This window comes from Cetorhinus maximus, chromosome 17 (genome assembly GCF_964194155.1).
Source record: "Cetorhinus maximus chromosome 17, sCetMax3.hap1.1, whole genome shotgun sequence".
In the NCBI taxonomy this organism is placed as follows: Eukaryota; Metazoa; Chordata; class Chondrichthyes; order Lamniformes; family Cetorhinidae; genus Cetorhinus; species Cetorhinus maximus.
Window position 1 is genome coordinate 84499027 of NC_135895.1, and position 22119 is coordinate 84521145.

The following is a 22119-nucleotide window of genomic DNA, read 5'->3' on the forward strand; positions in this document are numbered from 1 at the left end:
GGCATGCCTGGTGCTGCTCTTGGCATGCCCTCCTGCACTCTCCATTGAACCAGGGTCGATCCCCTGGTTTGATGGTAATGGTAGAATGGGGGATATGCCGGGCCGTGAGGTTACAGGTTGTGTTCGAGTATAATCCTGCTGCTGCTGATGACCCACAGCGCCTCATGGATGCCCAGTCTTGAGTTGCTAAATCTGTTCAAAATCTATCCCACTTAGCAAGGTGGTAGTGCCACACAACACGATGGAGGGTATCCTCAATGCTGCCAATAATTGTGGTAACAGGAGAAGGACCTAGCCTTCGGGGCCGTGGTTGGTTGAAGGAAATCAAACTAAATTGGTCAGAGATTTTTTAGGTCAGGACAGGAAGAATTCCAGAGTTACTGAAAAAGTATGATAGAGTATTCTGAGATGAGTTGGGGAAAATCAAAGGTCTGAAAGCTAAAATAAACCTGAAGCAACACCGCAGTTTTTTAAGGCAAAACCTGTGGGAGAAATGGTTGATGTGGAATTATTTTGTTTGAAGAAATTAGGAATAAGATAGCCAGTCCAGTTTTCAGAACAGGCAGCACCCATAGTTCCTGCCCTAAAACCAGACCAAACCACTCGCCTCTGCGGGGATTATAAATTAACGGTAAACAAGGCTGCGAAATTAGACAAATACCCAATCCCAAAGATTGGAGATCTATATGCTAAGCTTGCAGAAGGAAGATTCTTTACTAAACTGGATATGAGCCAAGCATATCAGCAGCTCGAGCTGGACAACACATCAAGGAGTTATGTCACCATAAACATGCACAATGGCCTGCACCAATATACACGCCTACCCTTCGGTGTGCCCTCTGCCTGGGCAGTTTCCCCGAGGACCATGGAAAGCTTACTATAAGGACTCCTCCGAGTTATTGTGTACCTGGACGACGTCCTCATCACAGGATCCACAGAAGCAGAGTACGCAGCAAACCTGGAAAAGGGTCTGAAGAGATTTTTAGAGGCTGGTATTCATTTAAAAAAAGAAAAGTGCACCTTCCAAGCAAAGGAAGTTACGTATCTGGGTCATCGCATGAATGCCCAAGGGTTGTATCCATTAGAGGAGAAAGTCAGGGCAATCAAGGAAGTGCCCTCTCCTACCAACATCACGGAGCTCGTGTCATTTTTGGGTATGGTAAACTATTACGGTCGATTTTTGCCTAATCTATCTATAGTGTTAGCCCCTTTGCATTTATTATTGAAGAAGGAGGTCTGGAAGGCACAGCAAGAGTTAAGAAGCTCCTACACTTGTGTCTGCTAGTGCACTATGACCCATCTAAGGAATTGATACTCACTGTGATGCATCTCCCTACGCAGTGGGAGCAGCATTGTCACACAAGATGGGGGATGGATCAGAAAGACCGATAGGATATGTATCCAGAACCCTGTCTACAGCCGAGAAAGGTTACTCGAAAATTGAAAAAGAGGGCTTAGCTATCGTATTTGGAAAAAGAAGTTCCACCAATATTCACACGGTCAACACTTCACCATAGTGTCAGATCACAAGCCACTGTTAGGATTGTTTAGTGAAGATAAGGCAATTCCACCGATAGACTCTGCTAGAATTCAAAGATGGGCTTTAATTTTGTTGGCGTACGAATAGTTTTTTATGCACCACTCGGGTGTGCATATAGCAAATGCAGATGCCCTCAGTTGTCTCCCTTTGCCCAACAGTATTACATGTGTACCAATGCCTCAAGAGGTAGTACTTGTATTACATTTCCTGATCTCTTCACCAGTCAGTGCGAGACAGATAAAGAATTGGATGAATCGGGATCCAGTTTTAGCAAGAGTCCACAAACATGTATTACAAGGATGGTCAAGTGCACAAGTTTCTGAAGAATTGGAATCATTCTTTGTACATAGATCTGAACTGAATTGTCAAGATGTTATCTTATTATGGGGGGCAAGAGTCGTTATCCCTGTGCAAGGAAGAGAACCATTATTGGAAGAACTTCATAGGGCAAATCCTGGAATTTCGGAAATGAAGATGCTCACACGAAGTTCTATCTGGTGGCCAGGTATAGACAATGATATAAAGAAAATGGTGAAACACTGTCTCCAGTGTCAGCAACAGCAGAAGTTGCCCGTTTCAGCTCCACTGAATCCGTGGGAGTGGCCTGGTTGTCGCTGGGTGAGACTACATATAGACTATGTAGGTCCATTTCTAGGTGCCATACTTCATGTGATTATCGATGCACATTCCAAATGGATGAACCTGTTTGAAGTAAGATCACCTACTTCGTCTGCAACTATGGAAAAACTGCGCCAGAGTTTCAGTGTTCATGATTTACCTGAAGCTATTGTGTCAGATAACGGTATGGCTTTCACCAGCACTGAACGCCAAAGATTTGTGAACCTAAATGGGATTAAACACATCAGAACAACACCATATCATCCCTTGTCCAATGGGTTCGCAGAAAGAGCAGTACAAATCTTTAAAACAAGCATGAAGAAACTAACAGAGGGAACATTAGAAACACAAATTTCAAGATTCCTGTACTGCTATCGCACAACACCTCATGCAACCACTGGTTTAACACCTTCAAAATTGTTAATGAAGCGACGACTTGGTACAAGATTGAATCTCGTATTCCCTAACTTAGAGGAGAAGGCGGAGAGAAACCAGGAGAGCCAGAAAGTAAATTATGACATTCACAGTAAAGGTCGAGAGTTTACTGTGAGGGAGACAGTTTTTGTACGAAATTTTGCAACTGGACCGAGATGGGTTCCTGGTGCAATCATTTCTGAAACAGGGCCGTTATCAGGTAGAAGTGGAAAACAGGATTGTTAGGAAACACGTGGATTATCTCAGAAGTCGAAAACCCTCCAACAACTAGTGACTCCACCTGAAATCAAAGTTGAAACTTCGACACCTGAGGTGCCAGATTGACAAAGAATAGACATACTGGAAGTCGCTGTTGAAGTAAATAATTCTGAACTGCCATTGCCTAGGGATGTCCCTGAAGCTGTAGTTCCTGGCCAAGTCGATCCAATTGAAGAACCTCCAGCTGTAGGGTTGCATCGCTCTACCTGAATCCAAAAACCTCCTCAAAGACTAAATTTATAATGGCATGAACTGTATATAATTGTATATAGTACAGGTTAAAATGTTTTGTAAATAAGAGGGTAAAATAAAAGTAAAGGGGGAGGAATGTAATGATTGTAAGTTAAACCATTTCTTACTGTTATGGGGATCATGTGACTGTATAGACGAATCAGCCCTAAGCGCAGGGAATCTTAGGGGTGGAGCTTTTAGCCTTGGTCTTGGAACAAGCATGTAGTCTCCTCTGAAGTCTGTTAATAAAGTTCACTGTTTTCTACAAGAAACCCATCCTGCACTCTCCAGGTTTATTACATAGGGAGAGGTGATCGATGGATGGATTTTGAAACAAGCATGAGAATTTCAAAACTGAGGCATTGTGTAATAGCGAGTGAGTGTAGGCCAGTGAGCCCGGGGAGGTGGAGAAACAGATGTTGGTGTGGCCTAGGACACAGGCAGCAGTGTCCTGGATGACCCCAAGTTTACAGAGGGTAGAATGTGAGAGGTCAGTCAGGTGTTCATTAGAATAGTCAAGTCTAGAGGTAACAAAGGCTTGGATGAGGGTTTCAACAGCAAATGAACGGAGGCTGGGAGAACTGAATGATGAATGTATGAGAAATGGAGAGGAAAAATGTCCCTCAATATTTAGCAAGGTAGAGAGGTTTCCGGAGTGGTTTGACCATAAAAATCTGAAAATAGTTTCAGTGAGACGAAAAAGTGGAAGAGCATCTGGATGAACAGCAAGGGCTTGATCAACAGGGTAGATGCGGAACAGGAAGCTTATTGTGAAAATAATTGCTGAGATCCTTTAGACAGGCGATGTGTAATGCTAGGAGAGGATGGAGGTTGGTGTAGTGAAGCTGGCACACTGCAGACGTGCACTGTCCTAATCTTCTGGCTGAGGAAAAGGCAGCGAAGCAAGAGAGGAGAGGAAGATAGAAAAGAAGCAAAAACAAAAAGGAAATCTCCAGACAACAGGCAGTTGGGAAGCTCAGGGTGAAGAGAATTACCTTTTGCTGTTTTATTCGTGAACTGCTATTTTTTTCCCATATCTATGTAATGAGTGGTGACCACTATTCTTCTCAGAGTCATCTTGGATAAAACTTTTCCAAACATTCACTTTAGAGTTTACTGTTTACAATCTCACAGCGCATCCCCCACCCTGACACAGCCCCTCCACCAATGGGACACAGTCCCCCCCACACCCTGACACAGCCCCTCCACCAATGGGACACAGTCCCCCCCCACACCCTGACACAGCCCCTCCACCAATGGGACAAGTCCCCCCCACACCCTGACACAGCCCCTCCACCAATGGGACACAGTCCCCCCCCACACCCTGACACAGCCCCTCCACCAATGGGACACAGTCCCCCCCACACCCTGACACAGCCCTCCCCCACCTTGACAGTCCCTCCCCCACCCTGACAAAGAACTCCCCCCTGCCTGACACAACCTTCCCCCCTGCCTGACACAACCTTCCCCACCGCCTGGCACAGCCCTCCCCCCACCCTGCCACAGATCTCCCCTCACCCTGACACAGCCCATCCCCCCTACCCCGCAGAACTGCACTTGTCTGTGATGCCCTGGCACTGTTGGAAGTCCAGCAGGGTGGATCGCCCCCAGTGACCTGGCCAAAGAACATCACTAAAGACAGGTTTTGACATTTGCATTCTTGCTGTTTGGGAGGCCTTGCTGTGTGCACATTGGCTGGCGCTTTTCCAACATTACAGTTTCAAAGAAACACTTCTTTGCGTTTTGAGCACTTTGTGATGTTCTGAGGATGTGAAGGGCGCTTTATAAATGCAGGTTTGTTAATATGATTGGTTTAAACCGTGATGTTTGTTCACTGCAGGATCTCCTGATGTGGAGGAGCCGTGTGAGCCCAGCCTACGGGCCTGGAGCCCAGAGCTGCACCTCTACCACATGAACATGACGGTGCCCTGCCCCCAGCCAGACGGCTGCATGCTGGACCTGCGCTTTGCCCACCCTGTCGTCGCCGACTCGCTGTCAGTGTGGGTGACCTACTTGTCTGCTGGCTCAAACAGGACCATCTCCAATGTGGAGATCCTGACCGTCGATGGGGAGGACATTCAGCTTGGGCAGGCTTACCACACCTTCTGTGACATCCCTCTCACCATTAAAGTCAACATCAAAAAGAAAGTGGTCGGGGTGAAGGTCTACACTTTTGACGAGAAGCTGGAGCTGGACGCTGTGCTACTGACATCCAGAGTCCAGGATCCCCTGTGCAGCAAGTGCAAGGCCCTGAAGTACAAGATTGTGAGGGAGCCTCCATTTCAGAAAAGGCGAGTGGTGACTGTCACCCAGATGGAAAGAATATTCACTGACTGGTGAGTACTTGCAATGGAAGGGTGCATCTTATGGGTGGGGCATGATTTGGTATAAAACCTATTTAGTCTCCAAATATCGCAGCTGTTTTAGACCTGAACATGTGATCCTGACTGACACTCCCGTGCCGTATCTCTGAACTGTCCGAGGTGCTGATGTGACAATAAACCGAGACCCTGTCTATTCTCTTAGGTGGAAGTACAAAATCCCATAGCCATCGTTTTGAAGAACAGGAGGGGAGTTCTCCCTCACACAGAAACAGAAAATGCTGTAAAAACTCAGCTTGGTCTAACAGCATCTGTGGAGAGAAAAACAGAGTTAATGTTTCGCGTCCATATGGCTCTTTTTCAGACGATTTCCAGCATCAGCAGTATTTTGCTTTTATCCTAGGAGAGCTCTCCCTGATGCCCTGGCCAATATTGATCCCTTAACTAATGCATCTAAGACAGATTATCCACTCAGTGCCAATGAGGACATGCTATTAACCCAGTGAAAACCAGATGGGTCCAAACAACAGGAGCTATGCTGTATTTCAATGTGTCAGTGGGAGGTGGCCATTCAGTGAGTTTAGCTCGAATGGCAGAATCCGGACATCTGGGTCACAGGCTGTGAGCTCAAGCCTAGCACCATGACTTGAACGTATGATCTAAGCTGATGTTTTGGTGTGGTGCACTACTGAGGGAGCACTGCCTTGAGAAACCATTCTTTTTATAAGACATTAAACTGAGATTCCAGTGATTCAAGGGATGCTGAAGTTCTCAAGCCACCATTTAGAAATGTTCTGCTGATGTCCTGAATCAGACTGATACCAAGTCCCAATGGACATTGCATATCAGTGAGAGAACTGTCCAATTTATCAAGAGACAGGATTTCCAAGCAGCCATGTTAACCACTCAAATATATGCAAGCCCCTTTTAAACATGCCACCAGCTCCCTGAACAGGAACAAGATTTCACGCACTCGATGCATGCATGGTTAGTAGAAGAATGTGTCATGTTGAATGCAAGTGCTCAGTATAAGATGTCTGCCTTCTGACCGGAATATCGCACAAGCATGAGGTGACATCTGGACAATCGTCCAATGCCACCACGTGTTATTTTACGCTCGAGCGGATTGGGCGCGTGCCTGCACGCCAATCTAAAAATTCTGCCCAGGACACCGCTGTGTGCAATCCTGGAGAAAAATCATAAAGACATTAAAAAAGATTGTTTTTTTTTTCATTTTTTGGAACATCTCTCTTTATCAGATGTAAAAATATTGAAAATGGGAAAACAAATGCTGTTTAGCTGACAGTCAAGCATCATCCAATTGGGCAATGAGTCTTTTTGTTTTCCAATTAGCGTAGGAAGGCAGTACGTCACAAGGATGGATCTGTTGGCCGACTTATGGCTAGAACGTGAGGGAAAGTCATATGATGAAACCTCCAGGAATACATTTAATCACAGTTGGCAACTCTATTGTTATAGCTAACAAGCATGGCAGAGAGTCAATGCACAAGAGTGATCATAAATGGAGCGCTTTGTAAATTGAGTGTAAAAGTTGGGAAAACAGTAAATGCTGGGAATCCCGAGTGGGTCTGGATAGAGAAACACAGTTACCGTTTCAGGTCGTGATCTTTCATCAGAAGTGTTCTGATGCAAGGTCCCCAATTGATATGTGAACTCTGCTTCTCTCTCCACAGATGCTGACCGATCTACTGAGGATTTCAAGCATTTTCTGTTTTTATTTCAAATTTTCAGCATCTGCAGTATTCTGCTTTTGTTAGAGTGGGTAATTTGGTGTGTGTGTTAGTACTGGGTGAGCAGTTTCAAACCGAAATTTAGTTTAACCTTTTGAATTTAAATTAGAACTTGATAAAACTGGTGAAAGGAACTGCAAGTTGGGGAATAGAAACTGCTTGTCAGTGGCAGTTAACAGTAAGCGATTGCCTGAGCAGGGGCTCATGACTGTGAGTAGGAAGCTGGTTCAATTCTTGTAACCTGGGAGTGGATTGAAGAGGTGTTTCAACACTATCTGCTGATGTACAACATGGCGGTGAACGGAATGTGTTGTGAACTGAGTGTAAGAGTTTGGAATTTAGTGCAGAGATGCTGCTTTTTGCCTGAAACACTTGTAGTAGTTTGTATAATCTTGGAGCAGTAGTTGTTTAAAATGTTGTTCAGTGTTTACTGCGAAGTACAAGTGTATAGGATTGGAAAACCAACTTACAGCAAACTAAAAAGTAGATCTAAATGATCTGGAATAAGCACTGGCAGAGCAGGCTGTGTGTCTGGCCTGCAGTATGCAGGAATTTGTGATAAGGCCTGAATCTTCTGATCTTTGGGGAGTTTGGAGGATGGGGTCCCAGTCACTTTCCCACCTCCAGCCATATTGAGCCTGTGGCTTGAAGACCCATGAATAGCCTTCCTGCCCTCCTGCCAACTGAACCCCTTAAGTGGAAAATTAACCTTCACTTAAAGGCCTCAAACCGCTGTCACTGGTGTTAACCCTGCAATGGGCGGGTGGGGGTGGTGGAGTGGGGGCTCACCATTTGAGGAGCATAACAAGCAAACCCATGCAGGGTTGCTTGTGATCTCCTGAGATGGTGAATGGGTCCATCATTCAAGGCACTGTTCCTGCTTGAGGGACCTGGCATCGGGAAGGGGGTGGTGGTTGGTGAGAGCCACCACCCTGCCCTTGCAGTCAATACCACGACCCGCCTCCAGTCATCAGTCACCTGTGGCCTGGGTTCCAGCAATGACCCTAGGCCTTGGGTGGGTGTAGCACCTGCAGCAGTCACCATCGCCCTGGTAGTGCTGTTGTTCAATAGAGCCGCCAGTCTCTGATTGGCTGGCAGCTCCAGGTGGGTGGGACTTCTGACCCAGGAGCCCTGATCCTGGGGACAGGCCCACCGAAGGCCTGTTAAGTCTCTGAGTGGCACGTGATACAGTGGGTCTTCCTGCAGAGAGGTGACACATGGTTCTTGTTGGCTCTCCAGCTGGCAGCCAAGACCCCCCAATCCCTGTCACCTCCATAAGACTCTGGCCCAAGACTGTCCCAAGCGAACATATCTGTAGGAGATGTCTCTGTCTCAAATCTCTCTGGTTCTGAGTCATTGATAGATGTGAGTTGTAATGCATCGCCATATGAGATAGGAGGGTTGAAGTGTCTGGAAGGTTTATTCTGTATTACAGTCACACCTTGTAGAGAGGTTCAGGATCAGGATGGGGTTGGTGTGACGGAGAGTAAGACGAACCCAGTTAAGATACTGAATGAGGATCCACAGAAACTGATCAAGTCCAGAAGGCACAATGTACTTGCTACCCTGTGAGGATAAGGATAAAGACTATTGGGTGGACAGCCCCATTGTGGACTGTGGCACTTTGGAGCAGGCGGCTGCCCAAAGGGGCAAGGAAGAGGAAGGTAAGCATAACCCGATAGTTGTCGTGGATATAATAATTAAGGAGACAGAGTACATCCTTTGTAAGTAGGATTGAGAGTCCCACATGATACGTTGCCTACCTGGTACCAGGGTGATGGACATCTGGAACTGGCTTGAAAGGACATTGGAGAAGGAAGAGGCGAATCCAATTGTTGTGATCCTTATTTAGACAAGCAGCATGGGGAAAAGTAGGCAAGAGGTCCTGTTTGGAGAGTACCAGGAACTAGGAGCTCAAGTACAGGACCTCAATGGTTATAATCTCTGTATCACCTGTGCCACATGCAAATCGACATAGGGATAAACAGATTAACAACTAAAAGAGATGACAGCAGAGTAACAGTCAGAAATTTTGCTTTGAGCACTGCAGGTATAGAGAAAACTGAAAGATATAATGTAAGCAAACCAGGAAAGTGAAAGAAGAAATGTGTGAATTAAACATTAGAGCAGAAGGACAGATTAGTGTGTGTGACAAAAGTAAGCTTTCTTTATACAAATGCATGGAAAAAAAAGGAGCAAATTGAATGAATCACAGCTGCAAATTCTATTTGGAGGGTTTGACGTAGCCATTAATGAGACATGGCAGCAATATGGTCAGGACTGCGACCTGATTATACAGGTTGTAAGGTCCACAGGAAAGATAGGGAACATGGTAGTGCGGAAGAGTAAATCTTAGTGATTAATGATGAAATCACTTTGATGAGAAAAGAGGGTACAAGAAGAGGCAACCAGACTGTGGAAACTTTAAGAATAGAATTTAGAAAATGGAAAGACGATTTAAGACAAGTAATGTACAGGCTTCCAGTAGCAGATGTGAAGTGGTAGAATGTATAAATGCAGAAATTAGACAAGCAGGTAGCAAAGGCAGAGTAGTTTAATGGGGGATTTTAACTTCCACATTAATTGGGGTAAACAGAAAGGTAGTGAATTTCTCATATGTGTCCATGATAGTTTTCGGAATCAATATGTATTCGAGCCAAAATGGCTTAGCAATGAATAATGAACCAGATTTAGTTAACAGCCTAATAGTGCATGAACATTTCTCTAGCAGTGATCATGAAATGCTGGAGTTTAACATAGCGTTTGAAGGGAAGAAACACAAAACAGCTACTAAGATTCTTGATTTAGGTATGTCTGCCTTCAATGGGATGAAGCAGAAACTGTCCACAGAAAACTGGATAAATCTTCTAATGGATAAAAGAGATCACTTGGAGGCATTCAAAAAAGAATTTAATGTTCTATAGAAGCAGTTAATACCCCAAAAGGGCAAGAACTCTACTTGCCAAAAATAAAAGCTGCTATGGACAACTGAAGAGGTGAGGGATAACATAAACCCTGTAAAATTTGGCACAGGTCCTGACAAATGGGACTGATACAAAGAGCAGCAAAGGGTGCAAGAACAGATTGTAAGAGCTGGTCTTTATATCCAGGGAACTAGAATACAAGGGGGTAGAAGTCATGTTTCATTTATATGCAGCCCTACTTACACGATACCTACAGTACTGTAAGCAGTTCTGGGCACCACAACTTCGGAAGGAAATACTGGCCGTGGAGGGAGTACAGCATAAGTTAACCAGAATGAGAACTGGAGAGATTGCACAAACAGGGTTGCATTCCGTGCAATTTAGAAGGTTAACAAATGATTTAATCCAAGTTTTAAAGAAGATAGCTAGAGAAACTGGCTGAGCAGACTAGAGCTAGGGGACATAGTCTAAAAATTAGAGACCAACCTTTCAGGAGTGAAACTAGGAAATACTTCTGCACACACAAAGGTGGTAGAAGTTTGGAACTCTCTTCCGTAATCTGCAATTGATGCTAAATATGTGATTTCCAGTCCATATCTTGACTCAAGGCACAGCACTTAGACTAAGTTACACATATGAAAATAAATACAAATTTGGAGCAGGGGTAGGCCATTTGGCCCCTCAAGCCTGCTCTGCCATTTGACAAGATCATGGCTGATAGGATTATGGTCTCTACTTTCCTATCTACCTCATATACCCTTTGACTCCCTTGTCAGCCAAGGATCTATCTAACCCAGCCTTAAACATAGTCAATGACCCTGCTTCCACTGCTCTCTGGGGAAGAGAATTCCACAGACTAACGACACTCGGAGAAAAGAATTCTCCTCATCTCCATCTTACATGGGAGACTCCTTATTTTTAAACTGTGTCCCCGGTTCTAGTTTCTCCCACAAGGGGAAACATCCTTTCAACATCCACCCTGTCAAGTCCCCTCAGGATCTTATATGTTTCAAGAAGACCGCCTTTCGTCCTCATCCATCCAACCATTGTCATGGACATACACAAAACCCTGCAGGGAACTTGATTTTCAGCATGGTTTTATGTTGGAAAATTACCATAGGCTTTAATTACGTTCCATCGGTCATACAGTCTAGTACCACCGTGAATATTGTCCTCTCACATCCTGTGATTTTTCAATGGAACTGTTTTCGAACCTTTCCACTCCAGAATTCGGCTGCTGAGCATATCGAAATTCATGAACATTTCACCCATGTTGGCTTTATGGGTTCTCATATTTTTGTTACAGTCTGGTGATGAATCACTGGAAACTGGTAATTTTGGCATTGAGGTCTTTTGGTAGTCTCTGAGCGACCTTGGTCTTCTGCAACAGCACTAAACATAGTTCCATAAAGCAGTTATACCGACTAGCTGTTACTCTGAAATCTCTACTAGACTCAGGGTTTGATCTGATTTGATTTGGCCCACTTAAGTGCATATATATGCACTGCATTTCTGGCGATGATGTAGCCATTCTGACCATTTTCAAGGACCTATTCTGATACATGCTTCTCAAGATCAGGCCAGTAGCTGGTCCCTGTCCTCATAGCACATTTGGTCTTGGGCATCTTCTTCAAGGTGGATTCCTTCTTCCATTCGCGCACCAGTTTTTCACTAACTCCAAATTCCCTCCCTGCGGCACAGTTATTTGACGAGCTAGCAAATGTAACAACTTTTAGTTTGAAACCAGTTTGATACTTCCTCCTTTTCTGTTCGTCATTGGCCATGTGCAGTCTGCTTTGTGTGGGTGTGTCTTAAACTCCTGCACATCTTCTTGGCAACGTGGCATGTGTTGCCTGCTTGACCCCATCTGCTGACTTGCAAGGTGAGTAAAACATCCATTTCTGAGGTGAAAAATTAAGGCCAATTCCTAATGCGAGTATAGCATTTCTTAGCAGAAAAGAGTTGACATATACACTGGGTATAGGCCTAAACATGATTTTTGGCACTAAAAAGTAGAGTTGCCTTATCGCCGGGTTGACTGACACACCACGATCTATGGTATGAACTGCTCTCTGGGTCTCTCAGTAAGTGGTGAGAGTGTTTGTATGTGGGAAGAGGAGGGCAGCGGATGTTTAAGGTAATGCATTATCTTCACTTTGCTACTGTCCATCTCTGTCTCTCTGTATGCAAGTGGGTACCATTGTACTGCCTTCTTATGCTGTTACTGTGAGGCATTAAGTCTGGAGGGTGATAATAAGCTCCAGTCTGTTATTAAAGCACATTTTCAAATGACATGTGTCACATCTTGGGTAAAATCCAATGAGCCTGAAGTGTGGATGACTAATGGGAATGGAAGAATACGTGGCAACCAATATCTGAAGTCTGTCCAAAAGATATTATAAGTGTGGTGGGAAAACATGCTGACATAAGGCTTGTATCAAATGTCAACAAGCTGAACTGTGACCATTAAACTGGCCCATAGCTGCCATTTAAACTACTTGATTTCAGTTGGTTGGCTTCAGGCTTGATGATGGGGGAGATATCTTGGGTGTTTCAACATAAGCAACAGAAAGGTCAGCTCAACTTTGCCTGCATGCCCTGCTTTCCCATTGATAATTAAGTTTGTGTGTTAGTTCTAAAGGGAGCATTTTGAACAAATCCCTCTTCTTTCACTCCTGTGGCTGATTACGCAGTCTCTCTCCAGCCCCACATACCTCATTTGTACAGTACACAAAGACCTTGGAGGCCCTCTCCCAGTTAGTCATGAGTTGTGGCTCACTGCTCACAGAATACCTCTCCATGGTACTGCTCTGCCCTTGGACCTCCCTCATCAGAGTTCTGCCAGGCCCGCTGTCTCTCTGGCAGCTGTTTTAGGAAGTTTGAATCGGTTTTCATTAGATTTCAAACTGTTTTATTTGAATTTTGTGCTTCTGATCTTGTCTTTCTATACATGAGTGTTCACTGTTACATAATTCATTTTTCTCCTTCAAGAACTCTGGGGGAGACTGTGACTAATGTTTGACAATCATGTGCTTTCAGGGAGGTTACACCAGGCAGAGCTTACAGCTACCAAGTGAAGGTGGCAGCTGGATCAAGCTCCAGTGAACTGACCCCACCTCTGATCTACATACATGGCAGTCCCTTTTGTGGGGACGAACAAGTGGAAAAGTAAGAAAAAAAATACAAGACTCAATTTTGTAACCACATTCTAATAATCTAATCATGGGTTCATTTTGTTTTCAATGTCGGTTGTGACGCATTTTCCTATTGGGTACTGGGCTCAAACAGTCCAAACGCATTCATTTGAGGCTCAGCACAGCAGTAAGAGAGGGGAGAGCTTTTAACACCTGCAGTTGGGTGGGTTTCAGCCTCCAGCCACAGAGTGTAGTGTCCCCTGGATCTTTCGTTTATATGATGATGACCCCTGTGTCAGGGTTGGATTGAAATCCAGGTGCTGAAGGTAATGGATGAATTGACTCTGACTTACCCCTAACATTCTAGACCACACTGCAGCAAACTCCTTGAGAGTTCTTTGAGTTTGAAGCAATGCTGAACTAAAGAGTGAGAAAAGTAGCAACGGGCATTGCATGAATTTGGTTCACGAGATGATTAGAAGCTCTGTTAAAGCCTGTTGAAATAGGTTCCTGGAGACCAGTACGCTATCCATTGTAAACGTGATCTTTCCAGGCTAGGTTATCCGAGTTGCGGTTCCTGGACTGTGTTGAGCTGGTTGATGCCAATCAGCCAGCAGTAAGATGTCCCAATACATTTCACGGTCAATGAAACACAGCCGCTGCAAATAAAAACAGCAGCCAGTGTCTACACAACAGGCTCCCATGGTCCAAAGGTCTAATGAGACAATTAGCTAGTTAATTTGTTTCTGGTGGTTTGTTTTAATTGGCAAATAAATGTTGGGCAAGGGATTTCTCTTTGAATAGTGCCATGGGATCATTTACATCTGTAAGAAAGCATAAAGGGTTAATGCTTCACCTTGTGCTCAAATCTCTGGAGTGGGACTTGAACCCACGATCTTCTAACTCTGGCTGCTGAGCCAAGCTAACATTTGCATGTTTTTTTTATTTTTAATTGCCTCAAGAGTTTTCTCATGTCTTCTCCTGCTAACGTTGACATACTGAAATACTGTTCTACAAATACCAATTGCTCTCCTACATCACTACCAGGCAGCGTTCCTTCATGTGTGGCCCGGGGTGTTAGGGGGCTAATCCTCCATGGGAGGGATCCCAAGCCTGTTCTAGCCCTTTCCAGTAGGAGTCAGAGTAGTGAACAGCAACAGGAGAGAGCTTGGCTGAGGTTCCTCCTTCCCAACAATTGCCTCGGTTGAGAAACTAGCCTGGTAAGTGAGGCTCAGTTGCACACATATGTGTTGACACAGCCATCTGGGGTACCTTGTGTATCAGGGGCATCATTGAGTGAAACAGGCTGTTGGAAGACGATGGAAAATGACTGACAAAAGTACAAGCAAATAGAAACAGCAGCACCCGGCTAAATGAAAGGTGGGAGCAAATACAAGTGGCAGCTCCCTGTTAAATGATACCTTGAGTGTATCTGTCTTTGGATTAGATTTGAGCACACCAATGGAACTCAGCTACATCTGGCTCAACAGTTGGTAATAACAGGGATCTGTGATAAATCAGTGAAGATGGTACAAGCTTCCAGTTAAACCATCGTCCATCATTAACACATCATTAACACACTAACATGAACATTTGCAGCCAACATGGTGGAGCAATTGGTATTGGAGAGTAGGCAAAGAGTCATTACGCCACAGAAGGAGGCCATTTGGCCCAATTAACCCATGCCAGACTCGATGTATATAGTACACACTGTACTATGTATTGTGCTGTACATATATATCAGTGCAAACTGTGTGGCTCGTGATGGGGGTTGGTACTTTTTGCATTAATGTGACTGACAAGTGGAACAGCTATCTAAATGGAGCCACAAGTCTTAAAGCCTCCTGTCGATCAGCCTCCCTGTCAGCTTCACATGTTACGTAGAGAGTAGGATGAGGAGTTTAAAAATGTATTATGTCTGTTGTTTTTTTCTCTCAGGAACCTTGGAGAAGAATGTGATGATGGTAATTTATTAGACGGCGATGGCTGTTCAAGGAAGTGTCAAAAAGAGGAAAGTTTCAACTGTGTGGGTGAGCTTCCACTGAATATTACAGAGCTATCCATAGAACAGGTTATATATAACACTGAATCATACAGAACTATCCATACTCCAGATTATATATAACACTGAATAATACAGACCTATCCATACTCCAGAATACTGAATTCAATAAAAATCTGGAATCAAAAGTCTGAGGATGACCATGGAACCATTGCTGATTGTTGTAAAAATATCTTGTTCACTAATGTACTCTAGGGAAGGAAATCTGCTGTCCTTACCTGGTCTGGCCTAGGTTTGACTCCAATGTGGTTGACTCTTAAAAACCTTCTGAACAAGGGCAATTAGGGTTGGGCAATAAATGTTGGCCTAGCCAATGACACTCACATCCAATGAATAAAAAAAATACACATGCTGCCCCTGTATCTGGTTGTGCATAATATACATGTACTACTATATTCTGCAAAATCAACTTCAGTAGACTGGATGGCCAAAAACCATCTCCCTTGCCTTGTCCTGTTCTCTGAGGGGAGGTCAATGGAAATGCTTCAAAGACTCTCTGAAGCTGTCTTTGAAGTGCAGCAGCATTTACATTTATGACTGGGAGCAGCTTGCAATTGTTCATAATGGAGACGACTTGCCCCATCAAGCTGCACCACACTTTGAGTTACAACGTCTTAATGACGATGCAGAGCGACGACAGAGAAGGAATAAAAAGGATGCAAATCCTGCAGTGCGGATCCCATTGCTGCGTGGGACACCCTGCCCCATGGGTACAAAGCGAGTATCGGCCTCTTCACTCACATGAAGACCCATGGCAGAATCTCGCGACCCTGAGTAGATGTCATCCTTGAATCAAGGGACAGCCGATAACAATCTAAGTATATACAATATACACACATTGCCCATATATCTAGTTGTGTACAATATGCACACTCTGCCCCTATATCTGGTTATGTCTATTGTATTGACATTGCCCATTGACGCTGTGGCATTGCTCCTATATCTGATTAAATATAGTATACATGTAATACATATATACAGAACTCCAGACTTGACTCAATTTTAGCACTGTTGTCTGAATCTAGCTCTAGTCCATAGACTTAATATAACATAGGCTGATGTTTCAATGGCAGTTTCTTTGGGAGTGCTGCACTGTTGCAAGTGCTGTAATTCGGTTCAATTTGTTAAAAAAAATCCAATTACACTATTTTCAGAAGAGCAGAACTGTTCTCCTGGTGCACTGGCCATTATTGATCCTTCGACCAACAGCTGCTCAAACAAACAAATAACTTGTTATTTATCTTTTGTACTGCTTGTGGGAGCTTGCTGTGTGTGAAATGGCTGCCACGTATCCCGACATTACAGCAGTGACTACAGTTCACAACCACTTCCATGAACGTAATATGCTTTGGGACATAAAGAGACCATGTAACCTGCCTTATAGTTCAAGTTGTTTGTTTTGTGAAAGAACAGGCGACAAAGGAAAGGTAGAGAATGTGAGATGGAATCTTCCTAAGAAAAAGAGATTAGTAGGCAACTTGAACATGGTAACATTGAATCAGAGATGGGCCATTTGATCCATCGTGGCCATGTCATGTCTTCATTAGAGGAATCTGTAGCCAGTCCCGATGCGCCACACTTATCCATACACCCTGATATCCACCTGCTTTCATCTTACACAGTTTCCACTTAACTGATTCACTGGTCTCAGCACCAACCACTCCTTATGAAAATGAATTCTTGGCCCTAACAGCAGATATTACTCAAACTGGCCCAACCATTGTTTTGTCTGAATACATCAGTATTTACTTACTCTTGTATTCTGTGACACTGGGCGGAATTGCCCGTGCCCGCTGGCATTGGTCATGTTCGGTGGCGTGAGCAGACAATATGGCGAGGTGAGAAACCGGTTTCACGACGCCATGAAACCAGTTTGCGATTGTCCGTTCAGTCTGTTGACAGTGGGCCACGTTCCCCGCCTCCGGACATCGGGATCGTCATTGCAATACATCAGCATATCATTATAAGGCCAGCCTGCCAGATTCATCCCCCCACTGGATCGTCCGCCCATGTCAGCGGGAAAACACGCCGGTGCAGAACACGTCTTGACAACTGTGACGTGCAGAAGTCGGGACTTACTGCCAGGGCCTTGCTCACATCGCGGACATCCAAGGAGCAGAAGATGCTGGAGCCCGACACCAACGGCACGTTGGAGGAACGTCTATGGCATGCTGGGTGGATTCTCATGGACATGGCTGTGCCGCGAAGCAGCTCACGGAAGTTGGAAAGTCACCGTTGATGATCGCAACGGATAATGGTCGAGGGGGTGGGAAAGGAAGTTATAGGATCAACTAGGAGAGGAAGAGGTGTCGGGGGGTGAGGTTGGGAGGGGGGGAATGAAGGTGTCAGGGGAATGAGGTTGAGGGGGGTGTATGGGGGAAGAGGGGGCAGTGGGGGAGATGATGACAACTGGGGAGGTAGGTGTAAGGGGGGGGGTGGATGGTGTAAGGAAACGAGTTCGGAGGGGGTAAGGAGTGTGGAGAGGGGAGGGAGCCCGGGGGGAGGAAGGAGTGCGGAGAGGGGAGGGAGTAAAAGTGGAAGGAGAAGTGAGGCTGGAGGAAGGAGTTGGAAGGAGGGAAGGACTAAGTGTGGGGGGGGTGGGGAGTCCAGGGGATGGGAGGACTAAGTTGGGGGGAAGGGGTTCCGAGGGTGAAGGGGTTCCGGGGGGGAAAGGGGCCCAGAGGGGGAAGGGGTTCCTGATGGGTAGGGGCTCCAGGGGAGTAAGGGGTCCAAAGGGCAAAGGTATTCCGGGGGGGAAGGGATCTGGAGGGGGGGTGTCCAGGTTAACGTGCAAGGAAGGGTTCTGTTGAGTCCATGACTGCCTCTTGGGGAGCGAACTGAGGGTGGGCATGGTACGAAGGAATGGTGAGACTGACCGGGGACAGAGTTAGGGGGCAGGGTGGGAGGATGAGGGTTCCATGGTAGCGGTAGAAGGGATGGCGAGGGTAGATGTTGGGGACTCGGAGGCAGACATGTATCCTGGGGGTGGGCTGTAGGAGGTCGGGGAAGTTAATGTGGATGGGAATGGGATTTTCATGAAGGAAGGGAATGTGCACGTTCACCTGGACATCCCCGAGGGAAAGGATTGTGGCTGGTAGGTCATGGAGGGGAGTTGGAAGGGTCAAATCTGATGGGGGAAAGGAAATGGGTGACTGGGGGAGGGTAAAGGACACTGGAGCAAATGTAAAACCAAATTAGCACCGTGCTGTCCAAATTGAAAGTGAAACGAGAGTCGTGGTGGGTGAGATCAGATGCTGCATGGGAGTGTGATCATTGGGTGGGCGGAGATGCAGGTCAGCTCAGATGGACAACTGAAAGCAAACCCCAGCAGGGAACATTCGAAATGCTCAGGACATTGAGGTGAGTGTGATACGTGAAGGATCCGTGTGCGTGGGAGAGTGCTAGCATGAGGCTCCGAAAGTCCCTGCCACACACACTTCTCCTTCCAGAATCACTCATGAGCCAGCTTCTCCCTCTGCACTGACAGAGGACGAGATTGAGGGGCTCACAGACAAAGGGGACTCGGAGGGAGAGGACAGCCTCTGAGATTCCTGAGTGGATGACCCAGGGGTGTCCAGCTGCCGCTCCTCTTCCCTTCGGGTGCATGAGGGCCCTGACCTGACTCCTTGAGAGGAAGGAGCACCTGGAGGGGTGTTGAGGTGCCTCATTTCCCTCTCGCATTGCCACTGCAGGAAATCACCCATGTCTCCCGCGATGGAGTGCAGGTCTGCACGCACGTCCGCGTTCTGCTGGACCAGGGTCTTCATGACATCCATCATTCTCCCCATGGAGACCTCCATACTCACACATGTGGGCACCACTTCATCAGAGAGCAGGCAGACGCACTCCTCCAACTTGCTCTGTTGAGGGTTTCCAACAGCTCTGTGTCATCTACCCCCCCGCTTCTGCTGACTCTCCAGGAAGTTGGTAGGCCAAATCCAGGTTTGTCATCTGACTCAGGCCTCACAGATGCCTGATCCCCAGCAGTCCTCCGAGTGCCGGGAAGCTCGGCCAAACCTGCCTCCTCCTGCTGCTGCGCACTTGTGTCCGTGCGGTGACCACCGTTTAGTTAACCCGAGCCTGCTCTAGATCTAGGTCCCACCGAGGCGTGTGTCTCTGTGCTGGTGCAGAGTGTGGGTAAGCGCTGTGACGGGTCTTCCAGGCTGCTTATTTCCAGCTCTTCAATGGAGGAGGTGTCCTCTTGGCTGGAGGTGAGGACCTGGATGGAGCTGAGGGACTAGCTGGCTGAGGGTGTCGGTCACTTGGCAGAGCTCCCTGTGAACCAAAGTAGAGATAATTAGTGCATGGCAGCAGAGTTAAAAGCAGGAGAGAGGGCATGCACAGTTGCATTGAGAGAGGGATGATGTAGTGAACGATCCTCAGGTGCGTGTTCACCATCGACCTCACTGTCACTGCAGGCAGGGTCCACGTCCTCACCAGTCAGCGTGATGACACACTCCTCAAAGTGAGTGAGGGCCCTCATGTGGGCCACTCCACCCCCAGTCTGGGACCTCTCTCTTCTGATGTGAGCAGGCTTCCCTTACTTGAAAACAGATGGAGAGAGTGTGAGCAGGACACATGGCACTGCGTGGAATGTTTGTGTGGTGAGCGGAGCCATGAACAGGATGAGGACACGAGCTCCAGAGGATATGAGCCTGATGGAGATGTGAGGGTGCGTGTGAGAGTTAGTGGTGTTGTCCCTTGAGGTGTGAGATTCCTGTGGATGTGTGATGAGTGTGTGAGTTGAGAGTGATGATACCTTGGCAGAACTGATGAGACCATTTATCCTGTAGCAGCACTGGGTGGCTGACCTTTTTTGCAGGGCATTGGTGCTGACCACCACTGCCACCACCTTCCATGCTGGATTGGTGATGCTGCTGCCCCTCCTGCGGCCAGAGCCAGGGGAGCAGAGGGCATCATGGCGAGCCTCCACAACATTCAAATGGCACTCGAGGGACGCGTCACTAAACCTGGGGGCCGCAGTCTTCTTGCCTTTCGGGGCCATGTCTTCCTTACAGCAATCATCGGCTGGAAGCAATGAGAGGTGTGCGCGTGGCTGGACTTTAAATGTGGCGCCTGGCGTGGTGAAGCAATGAGGCAGGCGAATGACAGCCTGCCCGCCATGGAAACAGCGTGTTTCCCAGCAATGCACAATTTAAGAGGCGGGTTTGGGACAATACAGTGTAAGAAGCCGCCATTGCGGCCGGTGGTTAAAATGGCTACCACACTTTGCGCAATTCTGGGACGATTCCACCCACAATTTATAAAACCCAACATTACGGACATTTTTACAGCTTTAACACATTTTCCGAAAATTACAATTCGGGCTGTACTTTGCGGTGCCAGTAGCAATGATGCAGGCAGCTCCTGAATATCGGAGAGGCCCAGCAGCTTCCAGAGAGGGCGCATACACACTGCAGTGCTTTCCATCTGAAAGTTTCGGTGGGCCAAACATCGCAACCCCTAAGGGTTCACTACTTGAAATGCCAATTTGGAACCAATGCCAATTTGGGCTAACTCTGCCAACTAACTCTGAATAAATTACACTTCTACGTTTTGTAGTATTTTCAAGTGTAAGGGGCCTCCTCCCAATTTGTGATCACTCAATGAAGAAGCTGAAATTGATTTTTTAAAAACGTTTTTTAACTTGAAACCTTTTAAAAATCTGATAGATCTTGTTCAAAAGTAAAATCTGACATTTTTTAGCATGATTTCAGACTTTTCAAAATTATCGCACTTTTAAAAAATGTTTACATTTTTCATTTTTTGCAATATTATGTCTATAAAAATATGATTTTTCTCGCACCTTTTTGTTTCCAACACACTCTGCCACTGCTTCTCTACCTATTACATTTTAACCTGTTTTCCCATTCAGCCCCCAACTCTGTGTTCATCCCTTTGTAATTGCCTTTTTTTAAGTTTAAAACATTAGTTTCAGACCCATGTTTCTCACTGTCAAACTGAATGTAAAATTCTACATGTTATGATCATTCTAGCCTACAAGATACTTTACTATGAGATAATTCATTAATCCTGTCTCATTACACATTACTGGGTCTAAAATATCCAGTTTTCTGGTTGCTTCTAGAACATATAATTCTAAGAAACTCTCCCAAATACACTCTATGAACTCATCCTTGAAGCTATCTTTGCCAGTTTGTCCAATCTTTTTGGAGGTTAAAATTGCCATGATAATTGCAATACCTTTTTCACAAGCCCCCATTATTTCTTGATTTATACTCTGTGCTACAGTGTTAGGGGACCTACAAACCACTCCCACCAGTGACTTCTTCCCCTTGCTATTCCTTAGCTGTACCTGAACTGATTCTGCACCTTGATCTCGCGGGCCAAGATAATCTCTCACTATTGTACTGATCTCATCCTTTATTAACAGAGCCAGCCCACCTTCTCGTCCTTTTTCCCTATCCTCCTGAGATCCATTAATATTCTGTTCCCAGCCTTGGCCACTTTATAATCACATCACGTCATATCATACCCATTTATTTCTATTTGTGCTAAGAATTCATCCATCTTGGTATGAATGCTGTGTGCATTCAGATAAAGAGCTTTTAATGCTGTCTTTTTTTTTACCATTTTTGCTATCTGACCCTATTTGCTGGTGCACTCTTCTGTTTGTATGCTCTCTCCCTTCCTGTCACACTCTGGTTATCATTTCTCATATAGCTACCCTGCATTATTGTTTTGCCCTTTCTTGTTAACTTTCTAGATCTCCCCTCACCTGAACCCTCCATCCCACTGTTTAGTTTAAAGCCCTCCCTGCAGCCCTAGTTATATAATTCGCCAGGACTCTGGTCCCAGCACGATTCAAGTGAAGCCCGTCCCAA

General features: G+C 45.8%; 1 protein-coding gene across 1 annotated transcript in view; it reads left to right on the forward strand.

The window, feature by feature from the left end:
* pappa2 (pappalysin 2) overlaps positions 1-22119 on the forward strand; it is a 477685-nt gene that overhangs the window by 192625 nt on the left and 262941 nt on the right. Inside the window, exons 7-9 of the mRNA XM_078561789.1 lie at positions 4923-5418; positions 13118-13246; positions 15151-15242. Of these exons, the coding sequence (XP_078417915.1) occupies positions 4923-5418; positions 13118-13246; positions 15151-15242 (717 nt within the window). The remainder of the gene's footprint in view (positions 1-4922; positions 5419-13117; positions 13247-15150; positions 15243-22119) is intronic.